This window comes from Hyperolius riggenbachi, chromosome 4, assembly GCF_040937935.1.
Source record: "Hyperolius riggenbachi isolate aHypRig1 chromosome 4, aHypRig1.pri, whole genome shotgun sequence".
Taxonomy (NCBI): domain Eukaryota; kingdom Metazoa; phylum Chordata; class Amphibia; order Anura; family Hyperoliidae; genus Hyperolius; species Hyperolius riggenbachi.
Genome location: NC_090649.1, coordinates 51,531,430 through 51,559,193, shown reverse-complemented (window position 1 = coordinate 51,559,193; position 27,764 = coordinate 51,531,430). Strand labels below are relative to the sequence as shown.

Here is a 27,764-nt window from a genome sequence, read left to right as displayed (position 1 = left end):
ACAATCTGCAAAATCAGTAGAAAGACCAAAATCTAGCTCACCTAAAAAATGCACTACAAAAACCAACAGACCCTCAGAAGAGCAGTGCTGGTTATGCGGGGACATTAAGTTACCAGATAAAATGGTCTGTAGAAACTGCTATTATGACATATCAGGAGACCCGCAAGATTTTTCAACAGTTATTAAACAAATAGTTAAAGATACTATGTCAGAATTATGTGTGCAACAGACAGATCCTCCTACTACTACGCTTCATAAATCATCTAAAGATTCTATAGAAGATCTGAGCTCTGAGGAATCTGGGGATCAGGATTACACGTTTGATTTCTCCTTAATCCCGTCTTTTATCGCTCAGGTCAAAGAAGCGATCGAATGGGAAGATCCGGAAAGTAGCGATAAACCAAAGAAAAAGAGATATTATAAACAGCTAGATAAAGATCATTCATTCTTCCCGTTTATGGATGAAATTAAGGAAATTATAACAGACGAGTGGAACAAGACAGTGAAAAAAACTTCAACCAAGAATAGACTACGAAAACTTTATCCATTAGCGGAAGGAGATGTATCTTTGCTTGATACCAACCCAGTGGTAGACGCAGCAATCATGCGGTTAGCAAGAAACACGACCCTACCGTTAGACGATTCCACTTCCTTTCGAGACGTGTTGGATCGCCAAATTGATGTTGATCTAAAAAGATCATACCTGTCATCTGGAGATGCAGCTAGGCCAGCGGTTGCCTTCACATCGGTTGCCAAAGCCCTGAAAGCATGGATCTTTGAAGCGGAAAACGCAGTAATGAGGGACGCCAGTAAAGAGTCACTAGCTTTTACTTTTAATCAATTAAAGATGGCAGCGGAATTCGCTGGAGAAGTTGCTCTAGATGTGGTGAAAGCCTCAAGTAGGTCTATGGTATTCTCTGTGATGGCTAGAAGAGCCTTATGGCTAAGAGCATGGGCGGCAGACCCTTCATCGAAAACTACGTGGACAAGGATACCATACGATGGCAAACATCTGTTCGGTTCAACATTGGACTCAGCAATATGCAGGGTAACGGGAGGCAAATCAGGCCTATTGCCCCAAGATCGAAAATTTCAAAGACAACGTTTCACGCAACAGAACAGACAATCATTTCAAAGGTTTAAGGATGCTCGTTCCTACAGACCAGGCAAGACCTTTAATAAAAATTGGAGGAAGCCTCAATCAACCTTTTTCAGATCTAACAAGTCGAAAATTCCTACGCCTTCAGAGAACAATAGTAAATCCTTTTGAGATGAGGCCCGTCCAGACGGATCAAGTGGGAGCCAGGTTAACCCGCTATGCGTCAGTCTGGGCGGAAAATGTTACAGATCCCTGGATACTAGACATTATCAACCGAGGTCACAGATGGTCATTCAGAACACAACCTCATCTTCCTCACTTAGTCAAAACAACCATACCCAAAAATCCGGGAAAACGAAAGATCTTACAAGAATATGTAGCTACATTGATAGCGCAGGGAGCAGTGGTTCCAGTTCCTTCAACTCAAAAATTCGAAGGATTCTATTCCCCTTTGTTCATGGTACGCAAGAAAACAGGGGACTGGAGACCAGTCATAGACTTAAAACTTCTGAACAAACACATAAGACTCCCAAAGTTCAAAATGGAGTCATTGCAGACAGTGACAAGGGCAGTCAGAATTGGGGATTGGATGTGTTCGATAGATCTAAAAGACGCATACTTTCATGTTCCGATCCTTCCCTCATTTCAAAAGTATCTTCGCTTTGTAGTAGGACACATCCATCTCCAATTCTGCTGTCTTCCTTTCGGCCTTTCCACATCTCCACGAACCTTCTCGAAAATCCTGCTGTCGGTGGTGTCTCTTCTGAGAGTTCAAGAGATAAGAATTCTGCACTATTTAGACGACATCTTGATACTAGCAGAATCAAAAGAATGTCTACAGCGCCACAGAGATATAGTTTTACAAACTTTAACAGAATTTGGATGGATAGTCAATTACAAAAAAAGTCAGCTGTCACCCACACAAGAAATGATTTTTCTAGGGGCACTATTTTCAACGATTCAAGGTTCTATAGCTTTACCACAGGACAAACAGAACTTTCTAATGTCACAGCTGGCACAGATTCAGCCAAACTCAGTGTTGCCTGCCAGACAATGTATGAAGATTCTAGGGCAAATGTCGTCAACAATTCCACTAGTGCGCTGGGCACACTGGAATCTAAGGACTTTTCAGACCAACTTCTTGGCCCAATGGAAGGATGGAAGCCTAGATCATCCAATATTCATACCACTCAGGGTCTGGAAATCCTTAAGGTGGTGGATGAACCCAGAGAACTTAAGCAATTGCTGCTCACTACTCCTACCGGATTGGGAGACCATAACGACCGACGCAAGTGCGCTAGGATGGGGAGCAACGTGGAGAGACATGGCAGTTCAAGGGGAATGGCCCTTTTCCACAGACAACATTGTGTCAAATATACTAGAAGTAAGAGCTGCCCTCCAAGCTTTAACTTCTTTCCTACCAGGGATAGTGGGTCGTTCAGTGATGCTTCGGATGGACAACAAGGCAGCAGTGTCGTATGTGAAGAGACAAGGGGGGACCCACAGCAATTCACTACTCAAAGAAGTCCAGCCGATTATGTCCCTTGCCCAGACCCACCTGAAAGATCTGACAGCAGTATATCTTCCTGGGGTAGACAATCATCAAGCAGACGATCTCTCAAGGAACTTCATAAATCGGCACGAGTGGGCACTGAATCCAAAAATATTCAATATCCTGGTAAAAAAGTGGGGAAACATGCAAATAGATCTATTTGCATCACCAGAAAACACCCAGCTTCCTCGTTTCTATTCGAGGTATCCTTGTCAGACTGCTCTAGCGGTGGATGCCCTAGCCCAACAATGGTCATTCAGAAGGGGGTATGCGTTCCCACCAATTCCATTGATTTTCAAGTTCCTCCAAAAAGTTACAATATCGAAAGTGGAAGTGATAGCGATAATTCCGTTCTGGCCGAAGAGGCCATGGTTTACTCTTCTCCTCTCTCTCCTCACGGATCATCCGTTTCACATTCCAACAGATCAAGATCTCCTAACTCAACGCCAGTACATTCACCCGCATCCAGAGAGGTTAAACCTAGCGGCTTGGAGATTGAGGGGCAGAGACTCATAAATCAGGGTTGTCCGGAAAGAGTTCTGTCCACATTACTTTCAGCAAGAAAACCTACAACAACTACAGTTTATAATAGAACGTGGGATAGATTTGTTACTTTTGCTGAATCCTTTCCTTTTAACCCCCTTGATCCTTCAGTTTTCAACATAATGGCATTCCTACAGCAGGGTCTAGATATAGGTTTGGCCTATAATACATTAAAATCACAAGTATCTGCAATCTCAGCAGTACTAGGAAATTCGTGGGCAGTAAACCCTCTTATAAAACAGTTCTTCAGAGCAGCTCTAAAGATGCGCCCTCCTATCAAGCCAAAGTTTCCACAATGGGACCTTCCCACAGTACTAGAATATCTATCCTCTTCAACCTTTTTTCCGTCCGAAAATGCATCAATTGAAGTTCTAACTTGGAAAGTGACCTTCCTCATTGCCATAACATCTGGAAGAAGAGTTTCAGAACTTCAAGCTCTAAGCTACAAGGAGCCGTTTTTATGTTTCTTTGAGGATCGTGTAGTTCTACATCCTGTAGAAGCTTTTATTCCAAAAGTCGCATCTACTTATCATTATAATCAGGATTGGACTTTACCAGCATTCAAAGATTCGGAGAATCCAGACCTTTCACATCCACTAGATCCTGTATCTGCAATTAGGTCCTATATAGAAGCCACAGCTTCATTCAGACAGTCAGATAAGCTTCTTATAGTTCACAAAGGAATAAACAGAGGAAAGGCCGCATCTTCCAGAATTATTTCTTCATGGATTGTACGAGTAATTCAAGAAGCGTACAAATTCAAGGGAATGAATCCACCTCAAGAAATTGTAGCCCATTCTACAAGAGGAATGTCTGCTTCATGGGCCTCGTTAGGAAAGGTTTCATTAGAAACCATATGTAAAGCAGCAAACTGGGCATCCAGCCATACTTTCATAAAGCACTATAAAATTGAGCCGGCAGCACTTTCCTCAAGTGCTTTTGGAAAGAATGTGATTTCCTTAGCATCGGCTTCTATTGTGTAAATAAGTAATTAAAGTTTCGTTTATGCACCTGCTTCCCGCCCATATAGTTTTATTTTTCTAGTTATGTGCCCATCTGTATGCTGCCATGGAGATATCAGGGAACAGGAAAATTGTATACTCACCTACTGTAATTTTCCTTTCCTGATATACTCCATGGCAGCATACAGCCCCACCCTAAGCAGGCGGTTCGGCCTCAAGTGGGGAATATGGAGTAAGGGGTGGAGTAGCTTTTATTCAAATTTAGTCCTATCTGGCAGTTGTAGGCGGAGAACTGCCCATCTGTATGCTGCCATGGAGTATATCAGGAAAGGAAAATTACAGTAGGTGAGTATACAATTTTCCTGTTTTTAAAGGGATTTTCCAAAATGTCATAATAACTTGTCTGCACTGTAACAAGATCCAAGAATGGGCAACAATGCCATAGGTGGATTGATCCGGTTTACGACTAACAAGAATTAACATACGTTGGCTGCGTTGGATGTACAGCGCTATGGAACTTTTTGGCAGGTTGCAAGTTAACATTATTCCTCTTTTTCTTAAAGGGCCACTATCGCGAAAATTGTAAAATTAAAATGCATAAACTAAAAAGTACATTTCTCCCAGAGTACAATGAGACACAAATTACATTTCTCCTCTGTTGCTGTCACTCAGGCCTAGTGCACACCAGAGCGGTTCTGCTGCGGTTTGCGATCCGCTTGCGCGTGCGGATCCGCTAGGGTAATGTATCTCAATAGGCTGGTGCACACCAGAGCGGGAGGCGTTTTGCAGAAACGCATACTCCCGGGCTGCTGCAGATTTTAGATTGCGGATGCGTTTCTGCCTCAATGTTAAGTATAGGAAAAACTCAAACCGCTCTGAAAAACGGCACTTTTTTGGTACAGTAGCGTTTTTTGTTACAGTAGCTGTTCAGTAACAGCTTTACTGTAACAATACATGAAATCTACTACACCGAAAACGCTTCACAAAACCGCAAAATGCTAGCTGAAACGCTACAGAAAAAGAAGAAAAAGCGTTTCAAAATCTGCTAGCATTTTGCGGATCTGCTAGTGATTTTTGGTGTGCACCAGGCCTTACAGTAGGTAGTGGAAATCTGACAGAACAGACAGGTTTTGAACTAGCCCAACTCCTCATGGAGGATTCTCTAGGTTTTTTTTATTTCAAAAGCACTTAGTGAATGGCAGTTGCTCAATCCAACTGCCAAATTAGTGTATAAAGGAGTAGGGAGATTGGTCGGTATCTTTGTATAGATCCCTTCCCCGGGATTGCTTTTGTAAAAAATAAACGGAGTACTAAAAATCACCCATGAGAAGATGGACTAAAAGGTGCCCTTCTGGTTACAACCAAACAGGAGCATTTCTAACCGTACACCTCTCAGGGGATGACATGTTGGATGCTTGCTGGAGGGACTGGTGGTGGGCAATAAACTGCACAGCTGTCCACGTGAAAGAGCCCTAATGGCCCATACTCACGGGCTACATTTGTTGCCTGTCGCCAGCACACGTGAGCATGTGCGCGACAGGCCGGCGACAGCTCGTCGCCAGGTCCCTCCGCGTACACACGCGGAAGAGGGATCAGCTGTGCGACGGAAGCTGTCGCCGACGTTCCTCCCCCTCGCCGGAAGCGCCGTGGTTTTTCTATTATGTTGCTGTCGCTAGTCCGCATACTCACGCGGACTAGCGACAGTTGCGGCGAAGTTGCGGCGGCAACTGTCACCGGGCGATTGACCGCGCCAATCACCTGGCGACAGCAGCGTCGAGCGACGGTTCGGGGTGCGCGCCCGTGTTGCGCCACATACTCACGGGCGACCTGTCGCCGCAACATGCGCGCGTGTTGCGGTGACAATTGTAGCCCGTGAGTATGGGCCATTAGGAGGAACTACACTGGATGCAACTTAAAACTGCTTTTTTTTTTTTTTTACAAAATTCATGTATTAATTATTCAGTCAGAGTTTGCCCATAGTACAATCTTACCTCACCCTGATTTACATTCTGGAATTTATCAGTGATGCCGGCATCTTTACTGTTGGCAAGGCAAGTCCCCTAAAGGAAGAGGTCATAGGGGTTTCTCTAGGACCTCTTCCTTTAGGGAGCTACAGACGGAAGAAGGAAATCAAGACATCGGGTGAGTATTTCAAGTTTTATTTAAAACACGATTGCTCGGCCCAGGGCCGCCATCAGAATTTTCTGGGCCCCATACATGGCAAACTTACAGGGCCCCCCTCACGCCAAATAACAATCTGATAGGTAGATTGTGTGGGGGCAGAGCCACGGTATGTGGGGGTAGAGTCAAAGCAACTTGCCTGTAGCCCATAACACCCTTCTCCCTGCATTGATGCATGTTCACCAATCATGCAGCAGGACAGAGGGAGATGACCACACAACTCCTGTTATGCCACGGTAGAATTGCCAGCACAGGCTCGATTGGCACTGCCACTGTTTGGGCCCCAAACCCTTCCTGGGCCCCATACTACTGTTCCTCTTGTACCCCCCTGATGGCTGCCCTGGCTCGGCCCCCCAAAGCACTGCATAAGCAATTCCTGCAGTGCTTATATACTTTGCATTGAGCACAAACACGCTCAAAATGCTGCATGTCCTGCGATTACCCCTAATCGCAATTGTGCCAATGGGTTCCCCCACTCGCTTACATTGGCAAAGCGTTTTGAGAATCACCGGTGATTGTCAGCGTCCCAAAACGCTGAGAAAAACTCCCTAGTGTGTTCCTGGCCTTATCCAGGTGACAAGATCACTGGAACTGCTGACTGCTTGTGTAACATTCTCTATAATGGTGCATCTTGTATCGGCTGATCTTGTGTCCCGGGTTCATGCCTAGGTTGCCTGGTGGATGTTCCTGCCCTGCTGCCTGTGTAATGTTCTCTATAATGGTGTATCGGCTGATCTCGTGTCCTGGGTTCATGTCTAGGTTGCCTGGTGGATGATCCTGCTCTGCTGTTTGTGATATGTTCTGTATATTGGTGTATCGGCTGATCTCGTGTCCCGGGTTCATGCCTAGGTTGCCTGGTGGATGATCCTGCCCTGCTGCCTGTGTAATGTTCTCTATAATGGTGTATCGGCTGATGTTGTGTCCCGGGTTCATGCCTAGGTTGCCTGGTGGATGATCCTGCCCTGCTGCCTGTGTAATGTTCTGTATATTGGTGTATCGGCTGATTTCATGCCCCGGTTCATACCTAGATTGCATGGTGGATGGTCCTGCTCTGCTGCCTGTGTAATGTTCTCTATAATGGTGTATCAGCTGATGTCGTGTCCTGGGTTCATGCCTAGGTTGCCTGGTGGATGATACTGCACTGCTGCCTGTGTAATGTTCTGTATATTGGTGTATCGGCTGATTTCATGCCCCGGTTCATACCTAGATTGCATGGTGGATGGTCCTGCTCTGCTGCCTGTGTAATGTTCTCTGTAGTGGTATATCAGCTGATGTCGTGCCCTGGGTTCATGCCTAGGTTGCCTGGTGGATGATACTGCACTGCTGCCTGTGTAATGTTCTGTATATTGGTGTATCGGCTGATTTCATGCCCCGGTTCATACCTAGATTGCATGGTGGATGGTCCTGCTCTGCTGCCTGTGTAATGTTCTCTGTAGTGGTATATCAGCTGATGTCGTGCCCTGGGTTCATGCCTAGGTTGCTTGGTGGATGATCCTGCTCTGCTGCTTGTGTAACGTTTTCTATAATGCTATAACTTATATGGGCTAATTTCATGCCCCGGGTTCATTCCTGGGTTAGCTGTGATAGAGTGTTCAGTCAGGGGGGCACATTACCAGGCTGAACAAGTGAGTCACTGTTAGTAATGAATTCTGGTAAATACTGTGCTGCAGGCGCTGATCCTCGGTGCATCCCCTGATGTTCCAGCTAATAACTGGGACAAGCTATGGATACAGACACTTTACTGATGAGAAATACTGTTACTGGGGCGCAGCGGGGTAAATAAAATGAATTACAATGACTGACGTAACTTGTGAAAGACGTTTTATAAAATATATGCTGGAATCTGTCTTTAAAGAGAGTCTGAAGCCAATTTAAAAATGGCTTTTTACCTTTTATTTATGTGAGGCATGTTTGCCCCCTGTTAAAACGCAGCTATCCCGCAGCAGAACAAGGGGTCTTTACCCCCCAAATCCCCTGGGGCACATTGCGGGGAGCGCTTCCGTGAGAGGCAGAGCTTTCAGCTGCAGCTCTGCCTCTACTCACGTCCCTCAGCACGGATTGCCGCCTCTCCCCGCCCCACTCAGTCTTCCTTTACTGAGAGGGGCGGGGGAGAGGCGGAGATCCACAGCTGATTGACACACATGGAGGCAGAGCTGCAGCTCATAGCTCTGCCTCCAGGAGCAGCATAATCCACAACCAAGAAAGTCGTGGATTTTGCACAGGGGATTTGGGGGGTAAAGACCCCTCGTTCTGCCGCAGGATAGCGGCATTTTAACAGGGGCAAACATGCCTCAGATAAATAAAAGGTAAAAAGCAGTTTAAGTGGCTTTAGAGTCTAATATTTAGGGGCGAAGATAAACTAATGAAATAAACAATTGTATCTTTCCTCCTTCTCCTAAAAAAGACTTTTTAAGATATTCCACGGATTTATTTTATGTTTAAATCTACTTTTTAAGTTTTAACAGTTTTATTGTTTTAGCTCAATAACACATTCATTGAAGTATGCCAGAGCTAAAATCCATAAACTATTGACCCTTTTTATCTCTTTCCTGCTCTCAGAAGCCATTTTCTGCTAGGAAAGTGTTTTATAGTTGGAATTTCTTATCAGTGAGGGTCACACTGTAGTCACTTCCTGTCTGAGTCAGGACTGAGTCAGCCACTTACATACCTGATATTTAACTCTTTCAAGCAGAGAAAGAAACCAAAAAGGAACACAGCATTGTTATTTGTGTGCTTGGCACCGTACATACCCATGTCTATCTCATCATGTCATATGTCACTTCGAGTATCCTTTAAGTTTGACTTTATGTGCTGCATGCTTGTTTCAGATGAGTGAAAAAAATAAAATGGCAGCCTCCATATCCCTCTTATTTCAGTTGTCCCTTAAAGTCCAATTCAGTTAAAAATAATAAAATCCCCTCCCTCTCTCCTGGGGGGCATCTGCTTCCTCTTCTGCAGAATAGCACAGTGGAGCAGTTTAATATTTACCTGCCCCAGTGCTGCCTTGGCAGAAAAGGATCAAGACAAGACAAACAACATTTATATAGCGCTTTTCTCCTGGCGGACTCAAAGCGCCAGAGCAGCAGCCACTAGGACTCACCCTATAGGCAGTAGCAGGTCTCCTTACTGAATAGGTGCTGGAACAGGTAGAGCTGAGATACAAACCCTGGTATCCTGTGTCAGAGGCAGAGCCCTTAACCATTACACCATCCAGCCATCAAGGCAGATGAAATCTGGCCCAAGATGTCGACATTCACTTCCCCATAGTCTTTTTGGTAAGCTAAATTGAGGAGAGTTTATTAGCCACACGAGGGGGTTTGTTCCCAAGAGGGGTTCCATGGTCATTTTGCTGATGGTCCCACGAGTTGTTGCCACCCCACCTCAAATTGACAAAGTTTCAACCAGAAACACTGTCACCGGTGTGCTAGTCTGGTTGGGAAGGCAGTATGCTGTTTCTTTTAGGGCTTGTTCACACCTAAGGCGTTTTGCATTTTTTTTAAGCGGCAGCAATTTTTAAAAATGCCTTAAAAGCACTTTTGCAATGATTCCTTAAAGAGAATCTGTATTGTTAAAATCGCTCAAAAGTAAACATACCAGTGTGTTAGGGGACATCTCCTATTACCCTCTGTCACAATTTCGCCGCTCCTCGCCGCATTAAAAGTGGTTAAAAACAGTTTTAAAAAGTTTGTTTGTAAACAAACAAAATGGCCACCAAAACAGGAAGTAGGTTGATGTACAGTATGTCCACACATAGAAAATACATCCATACACAAGCAGGCTGTATACAGCATTCCTTTTGAATCTCAAGAGATCATTTGTGTGTTTCTTTCCCCCATGCACTGAAGTTTCAGGCTGCTCTTTTCTTCCTGCAAACAGCTTTGCCCTTGTTTGTAATTCCTCAGTATGTGAAAGCCCAGCCAGCTCAGAGGACGATTTATCCAGCTGATTAGAGCAGCTTCTCTCTTCTCTCTTATCTAAATAACACACAGGCAGTGTGCATAGAGGGGCCAGGAAGAGTGAGTTCATAGCAGAACCACAACACTGAAGAACTTGGCAGCCTTCCAGACACAGGCCGACAAGTCTGACAGGGGAAAGATACATTGATTTATTACAGAGACTGTCATAGTAGAAAGTGCTGCAGTAAGCCAGAACACATTAGAATAGCTTTTGGAATATGTAGGATGATAAAAAACAGGATGCAATTTTTGTTACGGAGTCTCTTTAAAGGAAAGGTTCAGGGAGGGTGGGTAAAAAAAAATAAAATCAATTTCCACTTACCTGGGGCTTCCTCCAGCCCGTGGCAGGCAGGAGGTACCCTCGCCGCCGCTCCGCAGGCTCCCGGTGGTCTCCGGTGGCCGACCCGACCTGGCTAGGCCGGCTGCCAGGTCGGGCTCTTCTGCGCTCCAAGGCCCGGAACTTCTGCGTCTCATGCCGGCGCTCTGACGTCATCGGACGTCCTCCGGGCTCTACTGCGCAGGCGCAGAACTACTGCGCATGCGCAGAACTACTGCGCATGCGCAGTAGAGCCCGGAGGACGTCCGATGACGTCAGAGCGCCGGTGTGGGACGCAGAAGTTCCGGGCCTTGGAGCGCAGAAGAGCCCGACCTGGCAGCCGGCCTGGCCAGGTCGGGTCGGCCACCGGAGACCACCGGGAGCCTGCGGAGCGGCGGCGAGGGCACCTCCTGCCTGCCACGGGCTGGAGGAAGCCCCAGGTAAGTGGAAATTGAGTTTTATTTTTTACCCACCCTCCCTGAACCTTCCCTTTAAGGGACAGTTCATATCAGCACGTTTCGTCCGCTTTTCGCTCAGCAAAGCGCTGCATGTACCATTTTTGGGGCGATTTTGCTACAATGGAAGGTATAGGAAAAGCACAAAATGCTCACAAATCACTTTATCCTGTGATTGTGTTCGCGCGTTGATGCATTGTATTTATTCATTTCCAGGTGAAAGAGTTCACTTCCTGACTGAGCTCGATTTGTCACTTCTATGTGTACGCTGTTGTCTCTTGTCTGTTTGTTGCTGCTTCACAGCTACAGACAAATGTATGCCGTGTGTGTTTACCTTTATGGACCTCAGGGGTTAAGATTGCAATAATCCTCCCACTCTCTGGAACCCTTACAAGAAAGTATCATTCTCTCAGAGACAGAAATTCCTCACCTCTGTAGTCATCTCGGGACTGAAGACGTGAGTGGGAGAGCCAGGCCACCAGTACCCACTCAGTACACAAAAACCCAGTTCAACGCAATAAAGTGATCGTGAGTGGTTCCCCTTACATCCACCTAAAGTACAGTATAAAGCCCTCCCATATATAACCTATTAAGATAATGCTCTTGGAACTCTCGTGATTCTGACGTACAAATGATCATCTGCAAAATCTCTTCATAACAACCTCTGAAATCCACTCAGATAACCTTCCAAGTCTCTCCTCCTCAACCCATAATTCCATCCCTGTATGCATATATTATGATAGCATTATGTATAGCAGTAGATATGCACATACTGAATATAAGTTACACTGATACAACAATGATGAAGGCTGGATTGTCCGGTTTGGTCCAGGGTCAGGTTGACTGCCACTCACTGCTATGTACTATGTCGATGCCGATCACAGTGCCTGGTTACACGATTGGCTGGTGTTTCTATAAGGCAGTTGAGAAGAATACATTTAGTTGATAATGGTGATATAAGACCTGCTGGAATGCCTCCCGTGTTTCTAGCAGAGGGAGAACCTTCGGGAGTTGATGTTCATTTTGGTCACTCCAATGAGTTTCAAGGGAGTTGAGAGGCCAAAAGAGGACATCATGGGGAAGTCACAGAGCAAGTCTGACAGTTCGTCCCTCTCTTCCAGTTCATAGGTGGCGTCATTCAACATCCTTCGGTGAAGGTGACATGTCTGCTCGATCTTCAGCTTGTTGATGTCACTTCGAAGCCTCATGAGCTGCCTGGCCAACTGTTGGTCCTGGAGGCGCATCTCCGTCTAAAATCGAGACACAATTAACATTGTTATAGACTGAAGATACACAGAGGGTTTATAGGGGGTGGTAACATCCAAAAATAAAAAAATTGCCTAAAAAGATAACTAGTGCTCCAAAATATATGTAAACCACCTCTTTTCTAAAATATTTCCCCCATTTTTTTTCTCTTTACGTGGTTTGGATGCCTAACTGCAGGAACTGTGCAATTCCAGCGGGATTGTGGGAAGTTTTTCCTTTTTTTTTTATAGCTACAGTAAGAAGCTTATCTCAGTATGCAAATAACAGAAAACATGGTACAACACTCGGCCTCCCACATAAACACCGGCGTTCACCTGTAAAATCTATCTATCTTTGCGGTCCTGATTCAAGAGCAACATATTTGCTGGAGTAGAATCTACTCCAACAAGTATGTTGCTCTTGAATCAGGACCGCAAAGATAGATAGATTTTACAGGTGAACGGTGTTTATGTGGGAGGCCGAGTGTTGTACCATGTTTTCTGTTATTTGTATACTGAGATAAGCTTACTGTAGCTAAAAAATAAATAAATAAATAAACTCATTAGAAACAATCATTAGAGTCAGAACTCCTAATAGGAAAGGAAGTCGAAACGACTTAAAGAGACACTGAAGCGAAAAAAAATTATGATATTATGATTTGTATGTGTAGTACAGCTAAGAAATAAAACATTAAGATCAGATACATCAGTGTAATTGTTTCCAGTACAGGAAGAGATAAGAAACTCCAGTTGTTATCTCTATGCAAAAAAGCCATTAAGCTCTACGACTTTGAAAGTCGTGGAGAGGGCTGTCTTCTGACTTTTATTATCTCAACTGTTTCTGAACTATTTACTTTTTCTCTGCCAGAGGAGAGGTCATTACTTCACAGATTGCTCTGAAAGAATCATTTTGAATGCTAAGTGTTGTGTAATCTGCACATATTATAGAATGATGCAATGTTAGAAAACACACTATATACCTGAAAATAAAAATATGAGAATATTTTCTTTGCTGCTAATCCTCTAGTAATTATTCATAGTACACAACCAATTCATTATATCATATTTTTTTTTTCGCTTCAGTGTCTCTTTAAATGTCCTACCTCTAGTAACAGGGCCAGATTTCTGGATAGACCACAATGGCCCGGGCCTTGGGCGTCTACTTCCCAAGGGGTTGAACATAGGAAAGGGGTTGCTGAATATAAAAGAAAAGCCTGCAAATGAAAAAGGGGGACTGCAAATGAGCAGCAACATATGGAAGAGGAGAGATGCTGTTCAAGGGACCTGTCTATGGATGTTAAACACAGAGGAGGGGAGTGAAAATAGAATGGGAGGGGCACTTTGTATATGGATATGGAGCAAGTTGGCCTATGTGTAAAAAAAGTATAAATGTGGCATGGTCTAGCAATAAGCTTGGGGGAAAGGGTGAGGGCTGCTCTGGGCCCCTCCATATTTCAGCTTGACCCTTTGTGCTCATGCACAATGCATATACCCTGCATGAGGACAGTTTCGGACTGCCAGGCTGTTGGTCATTTCTGGCCCGCTCTGTACTCCAACGCAGAGGCTGGATTGATGGGGGGGGGGATGAGAGTCTCCACTCTTGTTGCAGTACAGGTTCTGCTATTCCGGCCAGGCCATTGTAGCTTTTGTCTGGTGGTTTTACTGCCTTTGGCTGAATAACAGTAACAAGCTGGGTTTTTATGTGATGAGAAGAGTTAGTGTCCGAGTCCCCCACTGGGCTGTCCGAAAACTTTTACGAGTTGTTTCCAAGGGACAGCAATAACCATCCAGCCCCCCCCATTCCCCTAAACCATCTGCAACCTGTGCCCAGGCATTGTGTCCAAACATCACTAACAGCTAGACTAGCTGCAATAAACATCAATGATGGGAAAAACTGCTTTATTCCTGTGAAGCTAGATACCCACAGGAAGACTACAGAAGATGGATCGGGGGAACTTCCGGCGATCCGGGATCCGAGGAACGCTCGCTCCCCCTTATTCCTCTTCTGCAGTGGATACAAATGACGGCACACGTCAGGTGCGACAGGATCACAGTACTTTTGTACGGAAGTCTATGGCGATCGGAACAACTGCTCACAATCAGATCTACCGCGATGGTTGTTAAAAGATGAGCTGTCGCTGTGGGTGGCTGCGTTGTGGAAAATCGTTTAAGAAGACTTAATTAAGGCTGCCATAAAAGTTACGTCGTGGGTACGGGCCTTAAAGGATACCAGATGTGAAATAAGCTAGATCTGCGCATGCGTATGAAATCATAGTGACGTCATACGCATGCGCAGTGCACTCCCAGCCACAGGTGTGCACTGTAGGAGGCGCACAGCCTGGTCAGTGCCTGCGCAGTAGTGGCCGAACCCAGTGTCGTGGTGGAAGAAGCTGCCGGAGGGGTATTTGGGTAGGAAGCCGGGGCAGAGAGGAGAACGGGGGGAGCGGTAGGCATCAGAACAGGTGACAGTATATGCCGTGTATGAGAGAAATCACCGTCTGGGGACTTGGGCACAGGATACAGCCGGTATATGGCTTATCCTGCTGCTGCAAAAATTCCCGGCGGCATAAATACTATTCCCCCTCCAGGTCCACGTGGATAGTGAGGAATGATGTAATTCGGCCACCAGCAATTGCTGGAGGTGTTTAAAAAGTAACTTCAGCTCTGTCTTCTGACAACGCCGAAGTTACTCACCGAGCACCGCTACAGCCGTAATTCCTATTACGGTCTATGGTGGCGCCAGCTGCACCCAAATCTCCTGCGCTGGAATACCAGTGTTCGTATATATGCCTGCTCCCCCTGTTTCTCTGGCTTATTTCACATTTGGTGTCCTTTTTTAACAGTTGCACAGGTTAAAAAAAACAGATTCTGTGTTCCTTCAAAACCCTGAAGAGATGTCTGCTTCTTATCCTCAAGACTGAAACTTTATTTCCTTTTAAAGTTTACCTGAACTTTTGCACAGGACAGAAGGAAAGCAGAGAGAAATGCACCCTGTATGTATTTAGAGAGATTAGCCTGGCTAATTCCCCCTCCTCTGTGACTAATCACCGCTGTAATTTGATCTCTTCCCTGTGTCCGCTGACTGCCATGGCAGATAAGCTCATTTGAAAGCACATGCTGTCAGCAATATGTCTGCTTCCATGAAAGCAGGAAGTAGACACACTGCAGGTTTATTGCAGGATTTGTATCAGCTGTAACAAATAAATGTTTTTTATTTAACGTTTATTATGCTGTTGCTTATCTCTTAGAGCAGAGAGGAAGTTCTGAGTTCAGGTCCGCAATACCAGTTGCTTTGCAGACAGTCCTGCTGATCTTTTTTGCCAGTAGGGTCTGCCTCACCTGAAACAAGCATGCGGCTTATCCAGTCAGACTCCAGTCAGAAGCATCTGATCTGCATGCTTGTTCAGGATCAAAGTACTGCAAACAGAGGACCAGCAGGGCAGCCAATGGGCATTGAAAAAGGAAATACATATGTCAGTTTCCATATGTCTCTCACTTCGGGTTCCCTTTAAAGTGGACCTAAACTCAACATTTCCTCTCTGCTCTAAAACATACGCAAAAGCATAATAACCAAAGAGTTAACATTTACCGCTTTGAACAACCAAAGGAAATGCTGAGCCAGAGTTATTGTTTACTTGCACTGGGTTATTTGCGTCTTTTGCTTGCCTTGTTCATCTTTCAGAACAAGCTTTATAGGTACTCTGTCTTCCAGGCAGGGCCGGTTTAAGCAACAATGGGGCCCCAGTGCAAAATAAACCTGGGGGGCCCCCCCAACAGATACCCCGGAACAAAAATCGGCATTAGGGGACCTTTTTTGCAGCTGGTATAGTCAGGGTGTGAAGTCCCAATCGGTCGGAGCTCCACATTCTGGCTACCCCAGCCTGCATGGGGGACAAGGGGTTAAAAAGTTTCAGGAGGTGGGACCCCACATAATTAAAAAAAAAAAATAATTCCCACACTCTAAACATAAAAAAAAAATTGGGAAAATAGGAAAAAAATGCCAGGGATCTTCATACAGCCATATTGCGGCTGTATAGCGATCCCTGGCCAAAGCGCTGCGGCTGCGTATGGACCCCCTGCAAACCCCATCAGGAAATGTATTGCTCTTTCTTTTGATGCATGTAAAATTACACTACCGTTAGGTTTGCTACTAAAAGTGACATTTACCGCATTTAAAAGTATACTTTTTTCCTTTGAAACTTTAAAATCGATTTTCTCAAAAACTATAAGGTCTTTTTGAAAAATTGTTTTTCCCTCTTATTCCCAATGATCTCCTTAACATATCCTGCAAATTTAGGGTTTCTAGCATTTAAGGTGGATTTGCTATTAACCATTAAAGTCGGCAGGTTTTTAAATTTTTATTTTTTTTCCTTTGAAATTTTAAAATCGATTTTCTCAAAAACTATAAGGCCGATTTGAAATTTTTTTCCCTCTTGTAGGCACTGGGGGCCCCTACAAGCTCTGGGGCCCTGGGGCAGCTGCCTCCTTTGCCTCTATGGTAGCGCCGGCCCTGCTTCCAGGAATCATTCATACAGCCCTAACATGCAAATACAAACCAGATAAAGCGGACCTGAAATCCGAACTTCCTCTCTGCTCTGAAAGATAAGCAACAGCATAATAACCTTTAAAGGAAAACACATATTTGTTATAGCTGATACAAATCCTGCAATAAAGCTGCATTGTGTCTACTTCCTGCTTTCATGGAAGCAGATATATTGTTAACATCTTGTGATTACAAATTAGCTGCTTTGCCGAGGCAGCCAGCTGACACAGCTAAGAGATCAAATTACACTTGTGATTAGTCACAGATGAGAGGGGGGGGGGGGCAGTAGACAGGTTAAACTCTCTAAATACATACAGGTTGCATTTCTCTCTGTTTTCCTTCTGTCCTGTGCAAGAGTTCAGGTCCACTTTAAGTATGTCACTACATAACATAAGACGCCTCCTTGTACTGGCTGTAATAAGTGTGGCCTGGGCTGCATGTCCCTCTGATCTCTGGTCACTGCTATATGCTGAGTCCCGTCACTGTGAGTTATCAGCAGAGCTCGTGATGTGAAGTCATCCGTCCCTCGTCCGCCTCATTAATATTAATAGCATTAGCATTAATAGAGCCCCAGTACTATTTCCAGCAGGAACTGGACAGCGGGGAGCATAAGCTTGATTACATCTAATTGAAAATGCATAATTCATTGAGGGAGGACAGTTACAGACATTAACAGGATCAGCACACAAAGTATCTTCACATTCTTCTCTTTCTGGACTGCAGCCCATTCTTCACACACCACTTTTTCTTTTGCTTATTTTATAGACCTGCAGGGGCGGAACCATAGCCCTTGTGACCCCATTATCGCAGGAGGGGGAGGGGCAGGGGACCATCATACATTACCTGTAGGCGGAGCTAGCGATGCATCCTCTTCACTCCTCTCTGCTGTACAGTGTGACTCCTTGCGGTTCCTGATGCAGGTCATGTGACATGTAGGGACAGGAGCCGCAAGGAGTTACACTGTATGTATGCGGCTAAAGAGAGGAGTAAAGAGGAGGGGGGCTGCCTCATACTGGAGGTATATTTGGCTCTCTAACTTGGATCTGTGGGCTACCTAATATACTGGGGGCTCATCTGACTACCTGTATTTGGCATGGGAGAAGCTAGCTAATACTGGGGCTCCATCGTCTAATAACACCTGCATGCCTCTCAACTTTTTGAGATGAGAAAACGGAAAATTGTATACTCACCTTTCGGTAATTTTCCTTTCCTTCCAATGACCATGTCAGCATACTACGGGGGTTAGTCCCGCCCTGTAACCCCTCCAGGACCTGTCCATATAAATTTTGCACACTCCCACCCCCAGTTGCTTTTTTTACTAGTCCAAATGTCAGACAGAACTAAGGGTGGGCCCTTCGTATGCTGACATGGTCATTGGAAGGAAAGGAAAATTACCGAAAGGTGAGTATACAATTTTCCGTTTTCCTTCCATGCCAATGTCAGCATACTACGGGGATTTAACTATACATACACTGAAGGGAGGGAATATTCTTGATGCAGAACAATTTATTCAAGTTTAACAAGTAACCAAAGATATTATCAATTCATATCTTTACAGACATCAAAAAAAAAATAATTTAATCTTTAGTCATCTTCACTGCAGACAACACTTCCCTTCCAAACTGAACCGTGGACAACAGTCCAGGGTCCACCTTGTAATGTGTGATGAATGTATTCAGAGATGACCAGTTGGCAGCTCGGCATATCGTTTCTGGTGACACCTTCACTAGTGCTGCCCAGGATGCTGATATCGACCTCGTGGAGTGTGCCGAGACCTCTTCCGGTGGCGTTTTACCCATAATACTGTAGGCCATTTTAATAGCCCTCACCAACCACGTAGCTATTGTCTTGGTTGTAGCTGCTTGGCCTCTCCTATAACCTGTTGGAATTACGAACAATCTTCTTGTTTTGCGAAAATCTTTAGTCATTTGGATATATTTGCTCAATAATTCAGGTACATTGAGACTGTTTGGAAGTTCTGAAGTATCATCAGAGAAAGCTGGTAAGTTCCATTCCTGATTAAAGTGATATGTTCTTGACACCTTTGGAATGAATTCGTCTATTGGTCTCAACGACACTCTGTCCGGGAAGAATTGTATGTATGGAGGGTCACAACTGAGGGCCTGTAACTCTGAGACACGTCTTGCGGAGGTAATTGCTGTTAAAAACACTACCTTCAACGTTAGATTAACTAATGTACAAGTCTCGACTGGTTCGAAAGGAACTTTTGTTAATGCTTTAAGTACTAGTGGTAGGTCCCACTGGGTATACCAGTTCTTTTTTGGAGGTCTTATTTTAGTCACTGCCTGAATAAACTGGACCACTAGCGGTTCAATTGCCCACTTCTTATGTGTAAGTGCTGATAAAGCCGATATTTGCGTCTTGATGGTGCTTAGACTGAGACCCATGTCTACTCCTTTCTGTAAAAATGCCAAAATAGTGGTTACTTGGACCTCCTCTATTTGTATACTATCTTCCTCAAGAAACTTAATGAATTTATTCCAAGTTCTGTGGTAAGAAACGTTAGTCGTACCCTTTCTTGCCTTGAGCAAGGTGTTGATAACATCTGTAGAACATCCCAATTCTGCTAACTTCTTCCTCTCAGTCTCCATGCCGTCAAACTGAGGAGTTCCGGATGTGGATGGAAAATCCTGTTTTGGGAGAGCAAGTCTGGTCGATTCGGTAACGGTATGGGGGGAGCTGATATTAGTTTCTGCAGTAAGGGAAACCATGGCCTCCGAGGCCAGTATGGAAGTACTGCCAAGACTGTAGCATCTTCCTGTTGTACTTTCTTCAGTACCCTGTGAATCATTGGAATTGGAGGGAATATATATGCTATGCTGAAATTCCATGGGACCGACAGTGCGTCCCAACCCTCCGCCTGTTGGTACTTGTACCTCGAAAAAAATTTCCTGCACTTGGAGTTCATCGGTGTCGCCATAAGGTCTATTAGTGGCTCTCCCCATCTCTTGCAGATCATATCGAATACCTCCTTGTTGAGGCTCCACTCGTTGTAATCGAGCCATTGACGACTTAATGAGTCCGCTATCTGGTTCCTTACACCTGGAATATGTACTGCTCGAAGATATTGTAAATTTTCCTGTGCCCATGCCATTATAGGTTCCACCTCTCTCAGGAGTGTGCGACTGCGTGTCCCTCCTTGGTTCTGGAGATATGCCACTGCTGTTGTATTGTCCATTTTGAATAACACTCCCTTGTTCGTGATCTGAGAGGCAAAGTGTGACATTGCTTTGAATGCTGCCCTCGTCTCTAGGATGTTCGCCGGGGTATCCTCTGGATCCATGTCCCATCTGCCCTGGGCAAAGCTGTTCTCTAGGTGAGCACCCCAACCCCACCGACTTGCGTCTGTCGTTATTATGACTGGCGGCGAAGGTATTAACTGCTGATAGTTAAGGAGGTTTGTTCTGTTGCTCCACCAAACGAGTTCGTCCCTCATCCTGGGAAAGATCTTGATCCGCTGCTGATAGTCTGTGCCCCTCCATTGGTCCAGAAATCCCTTCTGGAAGGCACGCATGTTCCACCTTGCCCATTTTACCATCGGTATGGAGGCTGAAAACATCCCTATTAGTGCCAAACATTGCCTTGCTGATATGTGGGTGACTCTCTGTAGACTTAGTACCTTTGTGATGATAGCTTCCAGCTTTTCTGTAGGTAACTTGACTGCATTTGCATTCGTGTCTATCTCCGCTCCCAGGAACAAAATCCTCTGTGTTGGTCTGGGTTTGCTTTTCTGCCAATTTACCAACCAGCCGAACCTCTGTAAAGTCTGTAACAGTAACTGTTTGTGTTGCAATAGAATTATTTCGGATGATGCCACCAGTAGGATGTCGTCCAGGTAGTGGTGAGCGTGGAGACCCTGACACCTGAGTAAAGCAATAATCGTGATCAGTATTTTTGTAAACGTTCTCGGGGCAGTACAGATGCCGAAGGGTAGTACCCTGAACTGATAGTGTCTCTCCCCTATCGAAAATCTGAGGTATTTTTGAAACATCCTGTGTATTGGTATGTGTAGGTACGCATCTGCTAGGTCTATTGCTATCATCCAGTCCTTTAATTGGATCGTTGGTATGATTGTCTGTAATGATTCCATCTTGAATTTCTCCTGTTGTATGTGGTCGTTTAGAAAACGTAGATCTAATACTGGGCGTAACTGACCCGACTTCTTTGTCACGAAGAACAACGGGGAGTAAAGTCCTTGAAATCTTTGCTCTTGCTCTACTTCTATGATTGCCTTCTTGTCCACTAATTCCTGTACATATTGATTTAGGATCTCTAGCTTCTGTGGCGATCTTGGTAGAGACGTGGGTATGAAGTGTGGTAAGGAGGGTTCTCTTTTGAAGTTCCAAGAATGGCCCCATGATACTGTATTTATGACCCAAGGGTCCTTTATGTTTTCTGCCCACAGTTGTGCATACATCTGGAGTCGCCCCCCTACCGGCTCCCTGTGGGCGGGCCCCGCATCAGAAGGACTTTGTGGACTGTGTATTAACACTGGCTCCTTTCTGTTTGTTGAATTTTGAAAGGTTTGATTGCGTACTCTGCCAGTTTCTACGAAAGGACTGGGAACCTCTGTTGGACTTATAATCTCTAAACTTATTCTGGAACGACCTTCTATCGTTGGGCCTAGTTTTCCTCTGGCGTCTTTCCTGGGGAAGAAGGCCCGATTTACCCCCTGTTACTCTTGAAATAGCAGTGTCCATCTTTGGACCAAACAGATTTTTTCCGTCATACGGGATCTTGCACCATGCCGTCTTGGAATTAGTATCTGCTGCCCAGGGACGTAGCCACATGGCCCTTTTAGCTGTTACTGTATGCAAAATTGCGCGTGTTGCCACTCTAATTATGTCAATAGCAGCTTCACCTACATAGTCTGAGGCTAATTTGAATTCCTCCAACGCCTTGATTAGAGTCTTTCGATCTACATTATCTTGAATAGCTCCCTCCAGATTCTCCGTCCATACTCTTAATGCGCGAGACACAGCTGTTAGTGCAATTGCGGGTTTACACACAGATCCCATAGAACTATAGGCTCTTTTAAGATCCGTATCCACCTTTCTCTCTAAGGGTTCCTTGAAGGATACCACGTCTTCAAGAGGTAGTGTCACGTGTTTTGCTAATCTGATAACGGAAGCATCAACAGCAGGTGGGCTGTCTAGCTGTGTTATAATTTCACCCTCCATAGGATATAATTTTGAAAAACGATTTGACATGGACACTTTTCTCTCTGGTTTGGACCATTCGTCCTGAATTAGTTCAGTAATCTCTTCCATTACAGGGAATGCTAAGGGCTTCTTTTTAAGATGCGGGAAAAAGCGACGTCTTTTCGACTGTGGTTCCTCTTCCTCTTCCCATTGCAAGGCCTGTCTAACAGACTTAACAAAGGGTGTAACCAGAGAAAAGTCAAATCCTACAGCCAGACCATCCTCTATCGTGACTTTGAGAACCTCTATTTGATCGAGTTTTACTAGATCTTGAAGAGGATCCGCGCTTTGATGCAGACGGATTTTCTTCAGGTTGGGAGGAACTGCATAGGGAACAAACAGAAATATAAATTTCTGTTAGTAAAAAGTGCCTCAAAAACAAAATTTTTTTTTAAAATAAATAAATGTATATATATCACCGTGCCCCACCTATCATTTCCATGCTGATCTGTTTCGTAGGCAGCAGCCACCGAATCCATATCTCACTCATGCAGAGTAATCTACAAATACACATGTGAGACATTAGATGAGGCTAATGATGCAGTTTTTAAGTGAGAGCTTGCAGGTAGAGCAAAAACCTATTGTTACGCACCTATAACACAGTCACTGTAGAGATTAGGATCTTGACAGCAAGTACAGCCAAATATCAGTACCAATCCTCAGCAAAGACCTAAATGTATAAGCAGATAGACATCAGCATGGGACACCAGAGCGACTAAACACTCACTAGTCCGCCGCTCTGTGTGCCGCTTACCTGCTCAGCAGTCTGCCAGGCACAGTCCCCTCAGCGTACTCCACTGCCCCAGAGCAATGTCCGACGTCTCTGCTTACTGAGCTCCCCTGCTATTTGAATCTCCTTCCTTGCCGAAAACAGGAAGTGCAGAGATGACATCACTTCCTCCCGGAAGTCTCCTTGCACTCCAGCGTGGAACACATAGCCTTACTGCAGCTGCCTACTCCCTGTCGGCGCTGATTTACAGCACAACTCTGTACAACCTTTACCCCCAGAAAGATCAGCAGAAAGAGGGGGTTATCCCAGCGCCTACACCTGTTTAAGGTGAAACAGCGGGGACTTCACACAGTGAGGGGCTGCGTGGATGGCTGCCAAGAGAGCAGCAGGTGAGGCAAAAAATAAAAATCGGAAAAAGAAATGCTAGAATATAACAAAATTTACTTGGGAAATAAGCCTAGTGACAGTCCTGGAGGAGGACGAGAAAAAAAAGCAACTGGGGGTGGGAGTGTGCAAAATTTATATGGACAGGTCCTGGAGGGGTTACAGGGCGGGACTAACCCCCGTAGTATGCTGACATTGGCATGGAAGGAAAGAGGGACACTTAAAGAGGGCCCTTGGGAATATATTTTTTAGTAGAGAAATATATATATTTATTACATAGAAAGAGGGACAAAGTCCTGAAAGAGGGACAAATGAGGAGGGAAGAGCGAAAAAGGGACAGTTGGGAGCTATGCACCTGAGTGGACACACTTCCGGGCTCATCTAAACTGGGGAAGGGGCTACCTAATACTGGGGAACACCTGGCTATCGGAGCTAGGGAGGGTGGCTTCCTAACACTGGAGTAACAAAACAGACAACTCCACACGTCTCTGCTGTTATCAAACAGGTTTTTGTGAACTGAAGCCATGGGTTTCAGTAAATTATCAACCTAGATTTTCCATCCTGTCAGATAGATCAAATCCATCGAAATCAACCCAAATCAGCCACAAATCGATTGATCGATAGATTTGAAAGAATCAATTTCCGATCGATGGCTGAAATCGACCAGTGTATGGGCCCCTTAAGACTTGTTTTTTTCTTTATCAAACAGCCTGTGGTTAAAGGGAACCTAAACTGAGAAGGATGTGGATTTTTCCTTTTAAAATAATGCCAGTTGCCTGACTCTCCAGCTGATCCTGTGTCTCTAATACTTTTAGCCACAACCCCTGAACAAGCATGCAGATTAGGTGCTCAGACTGAAGTCAGACTGGATTAGCTGCATGCTTGTTTCAGGTGTGTGATTCAGCCGCTACTGCAGCCAAAGAGATCAGCAGGGCTGCCATGCAACTGGTATTGTTTAAAAGGAAACATCCATATCCCTCTCTGTTTAGGTTCCCTTTAATTGAAGCCTTGCTGTGTTCACTTTATGCAACTTTATGCTTTTTTATGTCGTTTTTCACAAGTGTACCTGTGACTTTTAAAAAGTGAAAAATGACATACTTACCTCAGTAGGCAGAGACGGGACAAGGTCCTTCAGCACCCAAGGCTAATACACTAAAGGGCACCCCTCCATCCCACCCCAGCTGTCACACACTGATTGCTATTGGGCTAAGAGGTGCCCCAGGGCCCCCAACACCTTAATCTCTAGTTATCTGGCTTCCAGTCACTGCCATGTATCCCCTTTTCTTATTTCTTTCTGCTTCAAGCACAATGGGGAATGACAGCTGAGTGAATTGTGCGCCCCCTTCTATACTGCGCCCTGAGGCTGGAGCCTCTCCAGCCTCTGCCTCGGCCCGGCCCTGTCAGTAGGGAGAAGCTTCTGGATAATCCAGCATGCCTGCGCAGTGCGGCTATGTTCATTTATTTTATAATTAAATCTACTTTTTAAGTTTTTACAGTTTTGTTGTTTTTGCTCAACGACACATTCATTGAAGTATGCCAGAGCTAAAATCTATGAAACTATTGACCCTTTTTATTTCTTCCCTGCTCTTAAAAGCCATTTTCTGCTAGGAAAGAGTTTTGTAGTTGTAATTTCTTATCAGTGAGGGTCACGCTGCAGTCTGACCCAGCCCTGACTCAGACAGGAACTGCCTCTTACATACCTGATGTTTAACTCTTTCAAGCAGAGATAAAAAAAAAAGCAACACAGCCTAGTTATTTATATGCTAAGCACTGTACATACCCATGTCTATCTCATCATGTCACATGTCACCTCGGGTATCCTTTAACCTCCTGGGCGATACAATAATATCGCCAGGGGGCGGCGCAGCACATTTTTTTAAAATTATTTTTTTTTTTAATCATGTAGCTAGCCTAGCGCTAGCTACATGATAGCTGCTGTGCAGCGGCATCCCCCCACCCCCTCCGATCGCCTCCGGCAATCAAAGCAAACAGGAAATCCCATTCAGAACGGGATTTCCTGTTTGGCTTCCCCCGTCGCCATGGCGACGATCGGAAAAACGTCATCGACGTCAACGACGTTGTGACGTCAGAGGGAGTCCCGATCCACCCCTCAGCGCTGCCTGGCACTGATTGGCCAGGCTGCGCACGGGGTCTTGGGGGGGGAGCGGCACGGCGGGTAGCGGCGAATCAGCGCGGAGCGGCGGCGATCGGTATATACACGCAGCTAGCAAAGTGCTAGCTGCGTGCAACAAAAAAAAAAATTATGCAAATCGGCCCACCAGGGCCTGAGAAATCCTCTGTGGTGGCTTACCCCGTGCTCAGCTCGGGATTATCCCCCAGAGGGTTAAAGAGAACCAGAGACATGGGCGTCCGCATATACGGCAAAACCGGGCATCTGCCCAAGCCTGGCCGCCCGCTGCCCCCCCCTGGCCGTGTGCCCGTGCAGCCAGCAGGAGGGGAACAGCGCAGAGAAGAGAGAGAGCGCTATGGGCACAGTGGGGAAGGGCGGACGTCTCCCCCCCCCCTTCCCTCACCTTAGGGGGCTCTCTCTCCCTCGCTGTCCCCTCTGGAATGAAGTGTGCAGCGGCTGGCAGCGGGCGGAACTTACCTCGTCTCGCTCCTGCGCCGGAAGTTCTGGTGCTGCACTCTGGTCTGGATCAGACCAGAGAAGCGGCTAATCCATCTGGCGCGTGCGACGAGAGGAGGTAAGTTCCGCCCGCTGCCAGCTGCTGCACACTTCATTCCGGACTCCGGAGGGGAGAGCGAGAGAGGGAGGGAGAGCCCCCTAAGGTGAGTGCCCATAACTCTCCCTCTTCTCTGCGCTGCTCCCCTCCTCCTGCACACAAGGCCACTTTTTCTGGGGACATATCCCCCTGGCTACATATACTGGGACATATACCCCTGCCTACATATACTGGGACATATACCCCTGCCTACATATACTGGGACATATACCCCTGCCTACATATACTGGGACATATACCCCTGCCTACATATACTGGGACATATCCCCCTGCCTACATATACTGGGACATATACCCCTGCCTACATATACTGGGACATATACCCCCTGCCTACATATACTGGGACATATACACCTGCCTACATATACTGGGACATATACCCCTGGCTACATATACTGGGACATATACCCCCTGCCTACATATACTGGGACATATACCCCTGCCTACATATACTGGAACACATCCCCCTGGCTACATATACTGGGACATATACCACCTGCCTACATATACTGGGACATATACCCCTGCCTACATATACTGGGACAAATCCCCCTGGCTACATATACTGGGACATATCCCCCTGGCTACATATACTGGGACATATACCCCCTGCCTACATATACTGGGACATATACCCCTGCCTACATATACTGGGACATATACCCCTGGTTACTTTTTCTGGGGACATATACCCCTGCCTACATATACTGGGACATATACCCCTGCCTACATACACTGGGACATATACCCCCTGCCTACATATACTGGGACATATACACCTGCCTACATATACTGGGACATATCTCCCTGGCTACATATACTGGGACATATCCCCCTGCCTACATATACTGGGACATATACCCCTGCCTACATATACTGGGACATATACCCCTGCCTACATATACTGGGACATATACCCCTGCCTACATATACTGGGACATATACCCCTGCCTACATATACTGGGACATATACCCCTGCCTACATATACTGGGACATATCCCCCTGGCTACATATACTGGGACATATACCCCTGCCTACATATACTGGGACATATACCCCTGCCTACATATACTGGGACATATACCCCTGGCTACATATACTGGGACATATACCCCTGGCTACATATACTGGGACATATACCCCCTGCCTACATATACTGGGACATATACCCCTGCCTACATATACTGGAACACATCCCCCTGGCTACATATACTGGGACATATACCACCTGCCTACATATACTGGGACATATACCCCTGCCTACATATACTGGGACATATCCCCCTGGCTACATATACTGGGACATATCCCCCTGGCTACATATACTGGGACATATACCCCCTGCCTACATATACTGGGACATATACCCCTGCCTACATATACTGGGACATATACCACTGGCTACTTTTTCTGGGGACATATACCCCTGCCTACATATACTGGGACATATCCCCCTGGCTACATATACTGGGACATATACCCCCTGGCTACATATACTGGGACATATACCCCCTGCCTACATATACTGGGACATATACCCCTGCCTACATATACTGGGAACATATACCCCTGCCTACATATACTGGGCACATATACCCCTGCTTACATATACTGGGCACATATACCCCTGGCTACCTGTTCTGGGGACATCTCTACCCCTGGCTACCAGTTCTGGGGACATCTATACCGCTGGCCACCTATTCTGGGGACACCTATAGACCTGGGGCTACCTATTTTTGGGGAACCACTGCTGTCAGATTGAGTGTATTTTGGGGAACTGCTGCCAGGTGAGAGGTGTCTACATATTAAGGGGGCATTCTGCCTATTTATGT

At 45.6% G+C, this 27,764-nt stretch overlaps 1 protein-coding gene across 3 annotated transcripts in view; it reads right to left on the bottom strand.

The window, feature by feature from the left end:
- Positions 1–11,110: 11,110 nt before the first annotated feature.
- The window catches only part of FAM167A (family with sequence similarity 167 member A), a 135,654-nt gene continuing 119,000 nt past the window's right edge, over positions 11,111–27,764 (bottom strand). For all 3 annotated transcript variants that reach the window (XM_068279008.1, XM_068279007.1, XM_068279009.1), the window contains exon 3: positions 11,111–12,314. In XM_068279008.1, the coding sequence (XP_068135109.1) occupies positions 12,051–12,314 (264 nt within the window). In that variant the 3' untranslated portion in view covers positions 11,111–12,050. The remainder of the gene's footprint in view (positions 12,315–27,764) is intronic.